Genomic DNA, 16,894 nt, shown 5'->3' on the forward strand with positions numbered 1-16,894 from the left:
AAATACAGTATATGATTCTTGACTGGATCCTGAACTGGGGGAAAATGCTATCAAGAACATTACTGGGAAATGTGATTACGTACTATAGATTTAGAATGTGTGGCTAATATTTACTGAAATGAAAGAGCATTTATTCTAAGAGTCCACATACAGCCCTACCACATCTAAGGAAGTACACTGATACATATACCTGAGAAGAGAACCTGGTAAGACTAATGTGCTGAAATAGTGTCAAGAGCACTGAAGATTACAATGAGCAAAGCAACAATGCTGGGAATGTTAGAGGAACCATCATCACTCACCTTACCTTAAGAACAAACCCACAGATTTGGGTCCTCACAGGGTTTTTCAATAAAGGCTCAAGTTTCTAATATTGAACAGAAAACTGTTTAGATGCCAAAGGAAATAACTGCAAAAGTTAGTTACCTATGAAAAATTTAGATTCTTAATTTTTACAAAAAATATCTAAAAACACACATTATACTACCTTTTGAATTTTAATGACACTAATAGCTTTATTTAACAAACATTGAGTGACTACTATGTGCAAAGCACTGTGCTAGGTGCCATGAAAAATACAAAGATGAGAAAGACATAGTCCCTGCCCACAAGGAGCGTATAATCTAGTGGGGGAGACAGACAAATACACAAATAACTAGAATACAAGGCAGTAAACAACAGAGTGGGCAAGTGCTGAGTGTGGCCTGAGTGTGATATTAACTAGCCTCAAGGTTCCAATTTGAAACACTGGTGATGTGGTGTTGGCTGCTTTGAAAAACTCCCATCTCAAGATCAGCATAACAGATGTTTAAATGGTCCTACCCAAGCAGCTGGAGGCAAGAGAGTAGGCCAGGTGGAGGGGCTGTTTGAAACACTGTCACACCTACATACATGGTGCTGATACAGGTATGTAGGGACAGCTAAAAAAAAAACATATATATATATATCATCTGTCCTTTGGTTAATGGCTATAGCTACTGTTTTAAACAATATATTTTTATATAAAAAGGAATTTGTATAATCCCAGAAAAATCAATTTAAGGATTAATATTAATTCAACAAAGAAACTTGCCATAGGCAATTTTCTTATTTACTAATTGATTAAGTCTTTTCTCTAAATATCTATAAAGCTCTGTAGCAATTAAACGGTTAGACATCTAAGTATTGCTGAGTAAAAACCTCTTATATTCAGCCTTCTGAAGGAAATGGTCACATACCTGATAACCTGATATAATACTATTCTAACAGCAACAAGAAGGCCTTAAAGAGATTTAAGGAAAATAATTTTTAATGCTTCAAATGCAAATGGAATACACGCTGATTAAATACAATTCAATGTTCTTTGAAAATATCTCAGTGACAGCATCTGATACCAGTTAAGGCCAGCAAAACTGAAGTGAGGAAAATATCACATGTATTGTCTTTCATTGGTTTCATATATCATTGTCTATGACAATGGCAATTCAATCTTTTCTTTGAAAATTTCATTTATTGGTATTGATGAACTTGGATTTGCTTTTAGCTTGTATGCTAGTAACAGCTGCTGACCACTTCCTCTTGGTAGTGCTGTCTGATATAAATGGCAAAGTAGAAGCACATTTCCTGGCCGCTTTTCCTACTTCCTGAATTGGAGGGTTCACTGCTTAGCCTGTTTCCTTCCGTGTGTCACTGTGATCCTGGGACCTTTGCTGCTTTCGCTCAAGAAAACGAGCACGTGCATCTGATATGGATTTATCATCATTTCTTCTCTGCATTTTCTTTAGGACTTCTTTTGAGATTCCATCTGAAAACATTACAAATTAATCCAGTAAAACTTTAGTCGTGAAACTCAGTACAAGAAGTGTTAAAAGAAGGAGATGCCCTGATTTTTCAATGTTAAGGGGGGGGAAAAAGGAAATTAAATTTTGTTCTTTCAAAAGAAACAAATTAAGTCTATGGTTAGAAAAGAAGAAGAAAGAAAGAGGGAAGGGGAAGGGGAAGAAAAGGAAGAGAGAAAGAAATGCAAGCATGAAGGCCTAAATGTTCGAATAACCGACCCTAATTCAAACATGTAGTACAGTTATACACTGCAACAAAACACTACCTTTCTAAAGACTCTTCCAGATCTTGGGCAAATTTCCTTACCACTCTATTTCTCATGATGTTAAAAAAGGATAATACAATTTGCTCCATCAATCAGCCTCAGAAGAGGAAGACAGAATCCCAAACAGGCTCCAGGCTCATTGTGGAGTCAATGCGGGGCTCGATCTTACAACCCTAAGATCATCACTGAGCCAAAATCAAGAGTCTGACACTTTAACCAACTGAGCCACCGGGGTGCCCCACTGCCTTAGACTCTTAAGTTCTTGCACTGGTATGAGAATTAACATGGGTTCTTGGAATTAGACATAATTCTAGCTGAGGGCATGAATAAATGTTACTAAATGCAGAGGACATGACCCTCATTTCTTCTGGCCAGTTGTATATTGTTAGGTCTTCACAACAATATATATATATATCGTGGGGGGAATGGTAATGCTGGTGAAAATCCATCAGCAGATATCTATATTTACATTTCTCTATCTTTTATATATCTTAATTTTTTGTATGAGGCTGTATAGTTTATGTATTTTTTTTCATTTAAAAATTAAGGTATAATTTATCTACAATAAAATATACCCTTTTTAGTAAACAGTTCTATGAATTTTCACAAGTACATTACAGTCTGTGACCAAACTCAAGAGACAGAATCCTCAACCCCCAAAATTCCCTCCTGTCCCTTTGTGGTCAGCCCCTCCTCTCACCCCCAGCTTCTGACAACCACTGATTTCAACACATCTATTTTTAAAAGGCATTGGTCTTGGGGCGCCTGGGTGGCTCAGTTGGTTAAGCGACTGCCTTCGGCTCAGGTCATGATCCTGGAGTCCCGGGATCGAGTCCCGCATCGGGCTCCCTGCTCGGCAGGGAGTCTGCTTCTCCCTCTGACCCTCCCCACTCTCATGTGCTCTCTCTCATTCTCTCTCTCTCAAATAAATAAATAAAATCTTTAAAAAAAAAAAAAAGGCATTGGTCTTTCCACCCCAAGTTGACCTTTATTATAAAATCATAGGGGTGCCTAGGTGGCTCAGTGTGTTAAGTGCCCGACTCTTGATTTCGACACAGGTCATGATCTCAGGGTTGAGAGATCAAGCCCTAGCTTAGCATAGAGCCTGCTTGAGATTCTCTCTCTCCTTCTGCCCCTTCCCACCCTGTGCCCTCTCTGTCTCATTCATTCATTCATTCATACATACATACATAAAATCTTATTTTAAAAAATCAGCCCAGAAAGCTTTACTGAAAAGCTTTTTGTATACGTGAGCTGAAAATTAAACTTTATCTCCTAGTTCAGTATAACTGTTTATGCCTCCTAACTAGAGACCTAACATTTTACAGAAAGATCCCGTAGGAAAAAAAAGATGTTCTGAAGTAATAGTTCACAAAATTTTATAAATAAAAATAGCAAAGGACTACTGAGAAGCAGTATGCTATTATGATTAAGAGTATAAGCCATCAAGGGGTGCCTGCATGGCTCAGTTGATTGAGCATCTGCCTTTGGCTCAGGTCATGACCCTAGGGTCCTGGGATTGAGTCCTGCACTGGGCTCCCTGCTCCGTGAGGAGGCTACTTCTCCCTCTACCTCTGCCGCTCCCCCTCCTTGTGTTCTCTCAAATAAATAATCTTAAAAAAAAAAAAAAGAGTATAGACTATCAAGTCAATTTCCTTGGGTTCAAAATCTAGACTCATGAATTATTAACTATGGGATTTTCAGCAAATTATTGTAACTGCTAAGTATTTCCTCATCTATAACGTGGGGATATGTACTTACCTCATGGGGTTATTGTGAAAACTCAATGGGGTAATGCCAGTTGTTAGCACATGGTAAAAGCTCAACAGATACTGTTGTTAATAATGTTGGACAGAGGAGTTAAGGAAAACATGATTAACTGGAAGGAAAGAAGGAAGTCAAAGTAACGAAGTCTGAGACTCCCGACCAATCTTTGCTTTCTGAGGAGACAGAACCAGAATCTACGCCCTGTAACAGTATTTCTGTAATTATATGAGAATTTGGACATATATGCTCCTTGGACTTATATCACTAGAACAAGCGACTGACTCACCCTTTAGATGCTTTACGTTTTCCTTATTTGTCCATCTCCTTCTTGCATCTTCTCTCACTTCACGTCGGGCCACACTGCTCAAATCATGTGCATTAAATTCATGCAACTTGGGTAACAAGTCTCTCACCCATTCGTAACGGATTGGACACACAATTCTTGCGTAGACCTTGGTGGTAACTAATACCTCATGAAAAATGATCCATTCGAGTTTGGTTTCTTGTTCATGAAGCTATACAAAAGATTTCATTTAAGGATGATAACTCAGTAACTTGCCTCATTCCACATTTGACCAGCCACATACTAACAGCCCAAACTCCTCTGAATTAATTCCTATATTCTTCAATCAAACAGAAGGCATGGGCCAACCAGTACCTTTACAGCTTTATGTAATAAAGATGTATGCTAAATTTACCCTCAAAGTGAAAAGTAGAAGACATTTATGCATGACTTAGTCCTACACCTTTACAAATTTCTTTCCTTTATTAAAAATAGGACGCTTTAGGGGCGCCTGGGTGGCTCAGACAGTTAAGCGTCTACCTTCGGCTCGGGTCATGATCCCAGGGTCACGGGATCGAGCCCCACGTTGGGCTCCCTGCTGAGCAGAGAGCCTGCTTCTCCCTCTCCCTCTGCCTGCTGCTTCCCCTGCTTGTACACTCTCTCTCTGTCAAAAATAAATAAAATCTTAAAAAAAAAAAAAATAGGACACTTTAATAATAATAAGGCACTTACTGCTGAGGAAGGATGAATGTGAACTGGGCTTCCACGCCCATCCATTGTGCAAAACGTTCTCCCAACAGATCTAAAAAACAAAACAAAACAAAAATCAAAGGATAAAGACAAGAACAGTAAAACAATGAAATAAGTAGAGCACCAAGTCTAACAATAAACAATTATAATATGTTCTACCACAAAAAGTGTTATAAGCATAAGTTTAAACTTTTTCAAGTGTCACTACAATTTCTCTACCAACTCCTCTTAAATAATGATACAACTTCTCATTACATACAACCTAAACAGTCATTTCAGTTAAGTACAAAGATTTTTGGTTAATAAGTAATAATATCAACAATAATATTGTATTTGTGCTTTAAAGTTTCCAAAATGATTTTATAATAAAGCCTCAAAACAACCTGTGAGTTTTGAGAGCAAGTCATTTTTATTAAGAAGTCAAAACTGAGATTCAAATAAATCAACTAGCCTTCTAAAGATCACAGAGTTAATGTATGGTGAAAGCAAGTCCCAAACATAGGTCTTCTGACTTAAATACAGTGTTCTTTATAGTATGCTACATCTCTTTTTAAAGGGATAATTTTCCCTATTCTAAAATCTGATAATTAGAACATTGCACCTATCATTTCTCTAATTCATGTTCTTAACTTCAAATTCCTATCCTCTTCTGGGGCGCCTGGGTGGCTCAGTTGGTTAAGCGTCTGCCTTTGGCTCAGGTCATGATCCCAGGGTCCTGAGATTGAGCCCCACGTTGGGCTCCCTGCTCAGCATGGAGCCTGCTTCTACCTCTCCCCCTCCCTCTTCCCCCCACCCCGCTCATGCTCTCTCTCTTTTTCTCTCGCTCTCAAATAAATAAAATCTTTTAAAGAAATTTCTATCCTCTTCTATACTTCCCTACATAAATGTTATTCCAAAAACTTGTCAAAATATTAGCCCTAGTTCAATCATCACCACAGATGATTTCCTATAATACTTTATAAACACTCCCATTATAACTCAGATCAGACTGCATTATAATTGTTTATATACTGTACGGTACAAAAATCTTTTTTACTTGAACCATTTGAGTTAGTTGCCAACCTTATACCTCATCATCCACAAATATCTGAGTGTATATTTCCTATAATCAAGGACATTCTCCTACATGACCATAATACATAATACAACCATCAAAACCAGGGAGTTAACACTGAACATGACTAACATCTAACCCTCAGACCCCAATAAAGTTTTATCCAAATGTCCTAATAATATCCTTTATAGCAAAAGAATCCAATTCAGAATCAAGTATTAATTTTACTTTTCATGTCCCCTTAGTCTCTTTCATAATGGCATACTCCCCCAGTCTTTCTTTGATCTTCAGGATCTTGACAGCTTTTTGAATAGTAATTTTGTAGTATGCCCCTCAATTTGAGTTTGTTTGTTTCATGATGACTAGATTTAGGTTATACATCTTTGGCAAGAACATCACAGAAGTGAAGCTGTATTTTTCATTATATCCTATCAGGAAGAACATGATTTCGATTTGTTTCATTACTGATGGTGTTCACTTTGATGGCTTCATTTGGGTAGCATCTGCCAGGTTTCTCCATTAAAAGTTACTTTTCCCCTTTCCCGTTGTAATTAATAAGACTTTTGTGGAGAGGTGCTCAACTAATTCCATTTGTCATTAAACTTTTAATTTACTCATTAATTTATATGACCATAGACCCATGATTTCACATTTTATTTAATGGGCTATATAATCCATTACTATCAATATTTATTTTGATGCTTAGAATGTCCTATATTGGATCAGTCGGGGCCTATTCAGGCTAGCTCCAGTGTACTTCTAACATGGCCTCAAACCTCATAGATCACTTCTTGCTTGCTGGCAAAATAAGATGTTCTGGGCTCATCTTGTACTTTCCCACCCCTATTTCTCCCTTTCAGTATTTCCAATACTACCTTCACCCTTCTTTAATATATTTAATTATGTGATCAATTCCTTTGTATATAATGAGTCTCCTATCATCACCATTGTTACCCCTTCCCCTAAGAAGATGCCCTCCCTCACTACACTCAGACTCTAAACTCAGACTCTAAACTCAACACCAAACACCTCCCGTATGAGTGCCTTCCATCTCCTGCTCAATTGCTGACACTCCACACCAAGCTATTCTTCCTCAGAGATGCCATGCTCAACATATTTGTCTTTCATACTCCACATAGAGCCACCCCTCTGCAAGAAAACCCTGGTCACTAAACTTAGGTGCTGATCCCCCATGCTAGACAGCTATCCTACAAACTGTTCTATGAATCCTACAAACTCCCTCTTACTGAACTTGAGCGCCAATATCCCACTCTGAGCCACTGCAGCTCCCCCTACACAAGTGACAATTATGGTAGTCATTGTAATTGATGTCCTGATAATCACAGGGCTTAGATAAATCATCAATCTTTAATATTAAATAGTTCAACATTGTAGTCAAATACAGTAGTATTTCTTATCCATTTCTCAAGCTCATATTGCTTACCTTCGAGCTACATTTTTGAAATAGCCTGCACAAAGACATCTTCGTAGTACTTCATGTTTAGGGCCTTCAAAGGTCTCTCTTGGGAAATCACTTTGCTATAGAAATAATAGTATATATATACAGTGGTAATATCACAGAATAATATGAAATAATCTTTTATTTTGAAAACTACACATTTCTAGAGACTTGTGTCTCTGGCCAATATGAAGTAAGAGGGATCAGATTTGGGGCGCCTCGGTGGCTCAGTTGTTTTAAGCGTCTGACTCATGATTTCAGCTCAGGTCATGATCTCAAGGGTCGTGGGATCAAGCCCCATGACAGGCTCCACGCACAGCACAGAGTCTGCTTGTCCCTCTCCCTTTGCTCCTCCCCTCGATCGCACTCTCTCTCAAATAAATAAATAATAAAATCTTAAAAAAAAGAGAGCTCAGATTTACTCTTCTCCTTAGAAACAACCAAAAATGTACAAAACATATGAAATAATGATTTCCAAAATACTGTATATCAAGCAATAAAGGATAGTGATCTCTGAGAAATAAATGAAGTATGGGAAATAAATGAAGTAAGCCCAATGACTGCCCCAGCTTACAGTCAACCTTGAGAGAGATTCTGGATGAAGGCTCAAGGAAGGAAAAACCCAAGTGGAACCTGGAGAACTCCCTGAGCTAAAGAGACAGAGCTGGGGCACCTGGGTGGCTCAGTCAGTTAAGCGTCTGCCTTCGGCTCAGGGTCCTGGGATCAAGCCCTGCATTGGGCTCCCTGCTCAGTGGGGAGTCTGCTTCTCCCTCTCCCTCTGCTGCTCCCCCTGCTTGTGCTCTCTCTCTCTCTCTGTCAAATAAATAAATAAAATCTTTAAAAAAAATTTAAAGAATTTAAAAAACATAGAGAGAAAGAGCTGAGAGTCCAGGAAGACTAAGACGACTAGAGTTCACAGGCCAAGAGTTCAGGAGAGAAGAGAACTTGATAGAGACAAAACTCCAGAGATTTGCAGAAGGGCCTCCACAAGTGTTCAGCTGAGCACTGGTTAGCATATAGATGTAAGGCAACCACACAAGACCAGGAAAAGAACCTCCCCCAAAGGATAAAGAGGTAACAGTTCTTGGTACTCACAGTTAGAAATGGGGCCTATTTCTACAAATCAGAGATCAGAACACCTCATAATTTCCATAGCTGGGGGACAGTACTCTGAGAATCTTGCCAAAATGCTACTCAAGAGAAGATCATTATAATAATTACCTGTTTAAGCTTCCTGATTAGTTCTCGAAGTTGAGCTTCAACACGAAATGCAGAAAATAAGCATCTCCAATGAATCCAATGTTTTTGGCACCACGAAGCTGGAGCTCCACTGCAAAACAAAAATACTGGTATCTTGAAAATAACTTCTATAAGAGAAGGACAGTCTAACAGGGGCACCTGGCTGTCTCACTCAGTAGAGCATGTGACTCTTGATCTCGGGGTTATGAGATCAAGCCCCATATTGGTCACAGAGTTTACTTAAAAAAACCAAAAAACAAAAAGACAGTCTAACATTTTCATTTCTATTATAAAACTAGAAACAAATAAGCAACAGTCAGTTCTTTTATGAGACTTGTCCAATTACTGAGAAAGCACTTTAAGGAATTTGAAAAAACTAATGCAGGTGCCTCTGAGTGAATTAAAAATAATTTATAAATGAATTTCTTCTTATACATAGATGCTTTAACAAATATATACAATCATTTTCACATCTAACCTACTTCTACAGAACCAAAACTCTATAAGGTCATCTTCAGGAAAGGTTTAGGGAGAGAAAAAAGAAGAGAACTAATACTATATAATAAATGCCTACTTAGTAACAGTCACCTGACATAGATAAATCTCACTAATGTTCACAAAAATACCTTGAGGTCAACAGTACCCCCACTGAATCTTACTGTCTAAAGTCACACAGTAAACACATATTGGAGCTATATTTCAAACTGACAACTTTCTAGTACATAGAACTATTCCACATACCTTGATTTGCACTGTTCAAAGATGACAGCTAAAGTTGCAAAGTCATTAAATCCTCCAGCTTTAGCTGCCAATTCTCTATGTCTTTGTTCTGCTTCCTTCTGGTACTCTGGATCAACTAAAATGACAATCAGAGAGGCAATTTAGTTATACTTTACATCAAATGCCTACAATCACTTTGTTTACTCAAAGTCATTAAAATCTGCCTCATCATCTACAGCGGAACAGAGTGAACTATATTAACTCTTCTGGGGGGTGGGGGGCTCTAATTACTCCCACAACTCCTTTTCTATTGGATATTTAACCAGAATAGTAATAATAATTCTCCCAATACATCTGCCTTTAGAATGGTATTTAGAATTTATTTTTTAAGTTTGATTATAAGAGTAACCCATGTTCACAGTAAAAAAAATTATGTAAAAGTTCAACATTTACCACTTTGTCACATTACCCACAAACTAATCCTCAAGGCTAACCACTATTAATTACTGAATGTGCATCCTTCAAGATATTTTTTTTTATGTTTTTTAAATTTTTTAAAAAAATTTATTATTAACATATGTATTATTTGTTTCAGGGGTACAGGTCTGTGATTCATCAGTCTCACAGCGCTCACCACAACACATACCTTCGCCAATGTCCATCACCCAGCCACCCCATCCTGCTACCCCCCTCCCCTCCAGCAACCCTAAGTTTGTTTCCCGAGGTTTGTCTCCCTCTCTGGTTCCGTTTTGTTTCATTTTTTTCCTCTCTTGCCCTATGATCCTCTGCCTTGTTTCTTAAATTCCACATATCAGTGAGATCATATGATAATTGTCTTTCTCTGGCTGACTTATTTTGCTTAGCATAATACCCCTAGTCCCATCCATGTCGTTGCAAACGGCAAGATTTCATTTTTTTGATGGTTGTGTAATAATCACACCCCCCCCCACACACACACCCACTCACACACCCACACCCACACCCACACACATCTTTATCCATTCATCTGTCAATGGACATCTGGGCTCTTTCCATGGTTTGGCTATTGTGTACATTACTGCTATAAACACTGGGGTGCAGGTGCCCCTTCGGATCACTACATTTGTATCTTTGGGGTAAATACCGAGTAGCGCAATTGATGGGTCATAGGGTAGCTCTATTTTCAACTTTTTGAGGAACCTCCATGCTGTTTTCCAGAGTGGCTGCACCAGCTTGCATTCCCACCTACAGAAAGGGTTCCTCTTTCTCCCCATCCTCGCCAATATCTGTGGTTTCCTGACTTGTTAATTTTAGCCATTCTGACTGCTGTGAGGTGGTATCTCATTGTGATTTTGATTTGTATTTCCCTGATGCCTTCAAGATATTTTCTATGTATATACCAGCGTATGCATATGATGGTTTATTTTTACATAAATGGGTTATATGTTTTGAAACTTCCTTTACTTAATAATGGCTTCATGTCAGTACATGTAGAAATATTCATTCTCAAAATAGCTACATTGTATCCCCAGGGGTATAAGGAACATAACACAATTTAACCAGTCCCTATTTATCCAGTTCCTAATTAAGGGCAATTAGACAGGACTACCATGTAAGCAGAACTGAACTACTACAAGCTTTTCTTTCCTTTTTTTGACTTTATATTGAAGTAAAACATGCATGCAGAAAACTACCAGGTCATAACTGCATAGCTCAATGTTAACAAACACAACATACCAATATACCCAACACCCAGATCAACAAACAGAATATGACTAGCATCCAGAAGCCCTCTTTTTGCTCTCCTTCCAATAACTATCTATTCCCCTCCACAAGGGTAACCAGATCCTGACTTCTAACCCCACAGAAGGGTTTTGCCTGTTTCTAAATTTTGTATAAATGTACTTCATGTGTCTAGTTTCTTTTGCTCAACATTATGTTTTTGAGATTTATCTGTTACTGACATGGACCCAATCCCACTCAGCACTGATATGCTCTCTGATTGCCCAAGTTCCCCACATAGTACTTTACCCAAGCTAAATTTCTTTCAGTTCCACTTTTTTTTTTTCAAAATTTCCTAGGGTTCCTTCATTCATTCTACCACATCATACCACAATTCCTATTCCTTCAGTATACCCATCACAACTAGATTTAGCATAGGCACCACGATGCCTGATACTAGAGAGCAGCACTTATATAGACTACGATGTGAATCTGCAAAGCAGCAGTTCTGGTATTAGGAGGAAAGCAATCTGATTAAAGAAAACACTCATGAAGATAAAAAGTCTTTCATCCCAGGCGTTAAGTAGCTTCCACCTTTGTTACCTAGGTAACAAATGAAGGAAGCAGCTAGAGACAAAAGGAGAATATGATTAATTACAGACCATACAAACAGGCCTGCCAAGGTGAAAATACAATTCCCATCTCCCGAACCACTCAGGGAAACCGATTTTTAAGCCAAAACATTTAATTTCAAGTACTGAATCACCACTGCCCAAAAGGTATTATGCCAAAAGTCAAATTGCACTAGACTTGAGCATCACCCTGTCCCGGCTCCCAACACTAGGAAACAAGTCTATCTATCAGACAGGGGCCCCTGGATCCCTGAATTGTGTTTCCTTCTATAGAAATGTAGAGCACCAGCTGCCTTAGACCCCTGGGCTATAAAGCCTCAGAGAAGCTTCCTACCTTGGCTCAGTTCTTATTTTCTCTGCCTCTAGCCAACCATTCAATTTGGCTATAATACCTCCTAGCATAATTTATACAGGTGGCTTACCATCTCTTATTAAAAGGTCAGTAGAACTGCAACAACTTTTAGTGTAGATTACAATTTTAAGCTCAGCTCATATTTTCTGAAGATTAACTCTGCATGGTTAGTGTTGGATCCCTGTTGTTTACAGTGGCTACCTGCTCACATTTTTAAAAATGTAGAGAGCATATCGCTTCCCTGGATGTCCATCCCACGTTGCTACCTTCTCTTTGTCTCTTCCTCCATTATTCTCAAAGTCAAGAGAACAGATAACATTATTTTGTTCCTTTTCCCTGACTCTCCCCCTCCAAAATCTAATTAATTAAAATTAAAACAGGCAGAAGTCCCATAGTAAATTCAGGATATGTATAGGAAAGTCAAAACCCATATCACACACAGTTCCTACAATCTCAGCAAGTTTATCCGCTAAACAACAGTCTGACTATCCATCTTTAATTACCTTCCAGTAGACTCATCACTTTCTTTATTATCTTTCCCCAGATGAAATTCTTTTTTTTTTTTTTTAAGATTTTATTTATTTATTTATTTATTTGACAGAGAGAGAGAGAGAGACACAGCGAGAGAGGGAACACAAGCAGGGGGAGTAGGAGAGGGAGAAGCAGGCTTCCTGCCAAGCGGGGAGCCCGATGCGGGGCTGGATCCCAGTAGCCTGGGATCACGACCTGAGCCGAAGGCAGACACTTAACGACTGAGCCACTCAGGCACCCCGTCCCCAGATGAAATTCTATTATCAGTTTTATGTCTTGCAAATAGGTAGATCTACTGAAGCAAGAACTGTAAGTAACAAGGTGAAGCAGTAAAACAAGGTTGCATCAGCTGAACTTCTCCATTTGGGAAGATAATTCAATACTTTTCTATATAGCAATCAAACAGAAAACAAAACAGAGGATTTCAATAATAAGTCCTCAGAGCTGAAACAGGGGAATAAAACCACAAGTGTCACATGCACATAAAATGCCCTTTATTTCTAAAAATGTCACAATTAACATAATTAAAGACTGCAGAATCAACCCAGTGTTATTTTAAATTTGTTCCATTTTAAGGCAATGCTTTTTACCACCTAAAAAATATTTAACAGCTCTCACTCTACTGTCTGACTTAAAACAACATCTATACTAGCAGATATTGGATACAGTTTACTACAGCAAAAGACAGATCATTAAAAATGTTGACAGTGTGATCATCTTGATATCTATAATCTTAATTTAGTGTTAGATGTGAGAATACTATCCAGTTTTACCAGTAAGTATATGATAAACTAAATTAGGTGATCTCCAAGACTCAAGCCAGAAAGGACTGCTTAACCTATAAAGACTACAAACGCTTATAGAAGCAGCTGGAAAGCCAATACACATTTTGGGTGTAACAAGATCCTAGCAAGTCACATGCTCAAATCCTGAAGCTGCATTTTGCAGCAGCTAAAGTTCTTCATGATCCAGGTTTAAAAATTAATTTTATATATATATGCCAAAGTATCTCTCTAAGTTATGACGAAAAAACCGGTAGCAATTGTTGCCTCTAGGAATCAGACCTAAGGACATCTTTAGGAGAGGAAGACTTACTTTTCACTTAATTCTTTGTGCAGTGTTTGAATATTTAACTATGTACATATATTGGAAATGGTGATGTGAGGAGTTAGGTGAAACCTCTGTCCCAGACAGACATCTGTTAAGCCAGTCAAAATTACCAAAGACAATCATTCAAAAGTCTCTGGAGATTGACTGAATCTATGTACTTCAGTAAGAACGGAAGGAAGGATCACATTCGAGTAGGAACTACACTCTACCCCCACAGTTCTGTGTGGAAGAACTATTCCAGAGCGCTTAGCAGCCAGAGAGTGGCAGCCTTTCCCTCATCTCCAGCTCCTACTCTGTAAGGAGGATCAAGGCCCAACAGCTCATGACTGTGAATTACTGCTTTCCCTTCCCTTACAGCTCTGGATTGCAGAAAAGCTATTCTAGTGAGTTCAGCAGCTGAGTGGTAGTTCCCACTACTCCCAGTTTCCTAGAGCTATACCAGGTTTTTGTTTTTGTTTTTTTGTTTTTGTTTTTGGCAGTCACAGATGCCATCTCACCAAGCTTTATGCTAAGGAAGATGTATACTGGGCAGTGGTGGTAACCAAAGCACCAGTTCCCACCACCTCCCACTTCAAGCTTCTGCTCTATAGGGAGGATCTTGGTGGGGCAGCCAGTGAAGAGCCCATCCATTCCCAATCAACTCCCAGCTCCTGCTCCACAGCACAGAGGTTCTTCCCAGAAGACGATAGAAACAAACACTATTAAAAACCAGCAATACTTTCCCCCTGCCAAGGTGCCCAACTTTATTTGGATCAGACTATAGAGTAATTTATGCCCCAAGGGCACTGTCAAAAACAACAGAGCAATCAGCTAGCAATCAGTGGAAACTAACAGCTTAATCTGTTACCATTAGAGGCAGACCAGCAAGAAATTAAGGCAGGCCAAAAACTTAACAGAAAGATCAGAGAAACCAGCTAAACCCATAGTTGTCCTGATGTTCTGAAAGACTATGCAGATCTCCAAGGTTGTACCTTCTGAGGAGGTACAAAAGGAAAGGGAACATCTGAGCCTCTGGTCTATGGCTGAACACAGGACAAACTCATAAACTCTGAACCGTGAAAGCAGTGTCCAAACCACATAACACTGATTCAACAGGAAAGGGTGCAAACATCACTAGCTTAAAGGTATTAAGTACAACCTACAACCAACCAGTAGCTGACTGCTGGAACTGAAATGTACAATAAAAAATAGGAAGACTTCACTAAGTGGGGCTCAATAGTAGATTTGGGCTGGAAGAAGAAAGAATCAGCAAAATATAGATCAAGAGAGATTATGCAATCCAAAGAACAGAGAAAAAAAAAGAACGATGAAAAATGAGCAGTCTCAGAGACATGTGGGACACCATTAAGCACATGAACACTTGTATAATGGGACTGCCAGAAAGAAGAGGAAGAGGTAGAAAAAATTTTAAGGAAATAATGGCTGAAAAATTCCAAAATTTGATGAAAAACATTAATCTACACATTGAGGAGGCTTAATGAACCCCAAGTAGGATAAAAGCAAAAAGACCCAGACTCATAATAGCCAAAATACTGAAAAGCAGCAAAAGGAAAATGACTTATTATGCACAAGAGAATGCCAATAAAATTAACAGATGATTTCTCAATAGATATGATGGATGCTGGAAGACTGTGGGATGGTATATTTATCCACAGTGTTGAAAGAAACTGTCACCTAAGAATCCTATATCCAGTAAAATGATCTTTCAAAATGAAGGCAAAATAAAGACATTCCCAGAAAACAAAACCTGAAAGAATTCATTGCTGGCATACCTGACTTACTGGAAATAATAAAGGAAGTTATTCAGGCTGAAAGTGACACCAGATAGTAATTTGACACTGAAAAAGAGCACTGGTAAAAGTAAACATGTAGGTAAATAAAAAAGAGAGTATAATTATTATTATTATTTTTTAAGATTTTATTTATTTGAGAGAGAGAGAGAGACACAGTGAGAAAGGGAACACAAGCAGGGGGAGTGGGAGAGGGAGAAGCAGGCTTCCCACTGAGCAGGGAGCCCGACGTGGGGCTCGATCCCAGGACCCTGGGATCATGACCTGAGCCGAAGGCAGAGGCTTATTAACCAACTGAGCCACCCAGGCACCCCGAGAGTATAATTATTTCTTCTATTATGTCCCCTTATGTGACTTAAAAAGAAATTGCATGAAACATTACCGATAAAATTGTGTTGTTGGGCCTATTAACATAGAAATATATTTGATAGGGGCGCCTGGGTGGTTCAGTTGTTAAGCGTCTGCCTTCGGCTCAGGTCATGATCCCAGGACCCCGGGATCATGACCTGAACTGAAGGCAGACGCTTAGCCGACTGAGCCACCCACCCAGGCCCCTATGTACTACCTATTTTTAAAAAAAGAGGCCTAGGTCAGTATCTAAGGGGAAAAAAACCTCAATCCTATATCTGACATAACAATAGAAAAGGCTACTGCTATTTTATAGTTGCATTTTCATTCTGTGGAATTTAGAAACGCTGAATCTCTGAGTTACCTTAGTGCTTTGGGGGTAATGCATGTTTCATATCCATTAACATGACTGACATCAAGTGCTTCACAAACATAAGACTTAATCAAAAATATCTCACCAGGGGCGCCTGGGTGGCTGAGGGTAGGTAGGTTAAGCGTCTGCCTTCAGCTCAGGTCATGATTTCAGAGTCCTGGGATAGCCCTGCATCGGGCTCTCTGCTCAGCAGGGAATCTGCTTCTCCCTCTCTCTCAAATAAATAAAATCTTTAAAGAAAAAAAAACACCTCACCATATCAAAGTACAGAATATAAGACATATTCCTACTGGCTATATTATCTGAATATTCTAAAGCGTTAGATCTATGTCCACAGATATCTAAGGCCAAGTATTAGGCTAACAAAGGGAAGTCTCCCTTTTCCTTGAGTGCCTACAAATATAGCTCACTTTCAAATAATGTTTTCCTAAAGTGTAGGTCCCAAATAAAGGCCTTCAAGATACCAAAAACCAACGCAAGGACTTGACAAAAACAAACAAACAAAAAAACAAAGAACACATAATTAAAACCTAAGACCTGAGCACCTGGGTGGCTCAGTTGGTTAAGTGTCTGCCTTTGGCTCATGTCATGATCCCCGGGGTCCTGGGATAGAGCCCTGCATCGGGCTTCCTGCTCAGCAGGGAATCTGCTTCTCCATCTCCCTCTGCTCCTCCCCATTGCTCGTGCTCTCTTTCTCTAATA

At 39.0% G+C, this 16,894-nt stretch overlaps 1 protein-coding gene across 4 annotated transcripts in view; it reads right to left on the bottom strand.

The window, feature by feature from the left end:
• Positions 1 to 488: 488 nt before the first annotated feature.
• DHX40 (DEAH-box helicase 40) overlaps positions 489 to 16,894 on the bottom strand; it is a 45,089-nt gene continuing 28,683 nt past the window's right edge. For all 4 annotated transcript variants that reach the window (XM_021703889.1, XM_044921342.1, XM_021703890.1 and 1 more), the window contains 6 exons: positions 9,377 to 9,491; positions 8,618 to 8,726; positions 7,382 to 7,476; positions 4,866 to 4,935; positions 4,137 to 4,365; positions 489 to 1,783 (listed from right to left, as the gene is read on the bottom strand). In XM_021703889.1, coding sequence (XP_021559564.1) covers positions 1,644 to 1,783; positions 4,137 to 4,365; positions 4,866 to 4,935; positions 7,382 to 7,476; positions 8,618 to 8,726; positions 9,377 to 9,491 — 758 coding nt within the window. In that variant the 3' untranslated portion in view covers positions 489 to 1,643. The remainder of the gene's footprint in view (positions 1,784 to 4,136; positions 4,366 to 4,865; positions 4,936 to 7,381; positions 7,477 to 8,617; positions 8,727 to 9,376; positions 9,492 to 16,894) is intronic.

Source organism: Neomonachus schauinslandi, chromosome 15, assembly GCF_002201575.2.
Source record: "Neomonachus schauinslandi chromosome 15, ASM220157v2, whole genome shotgun sequence".
Classification (NCBI taxonomy): domain Eukaryota; kingdom Metazoa; phylum Chordata; class Mammalia; order Carnivora; family Phocidae; genus Neomonachus; species Neomonachus schauinslandi.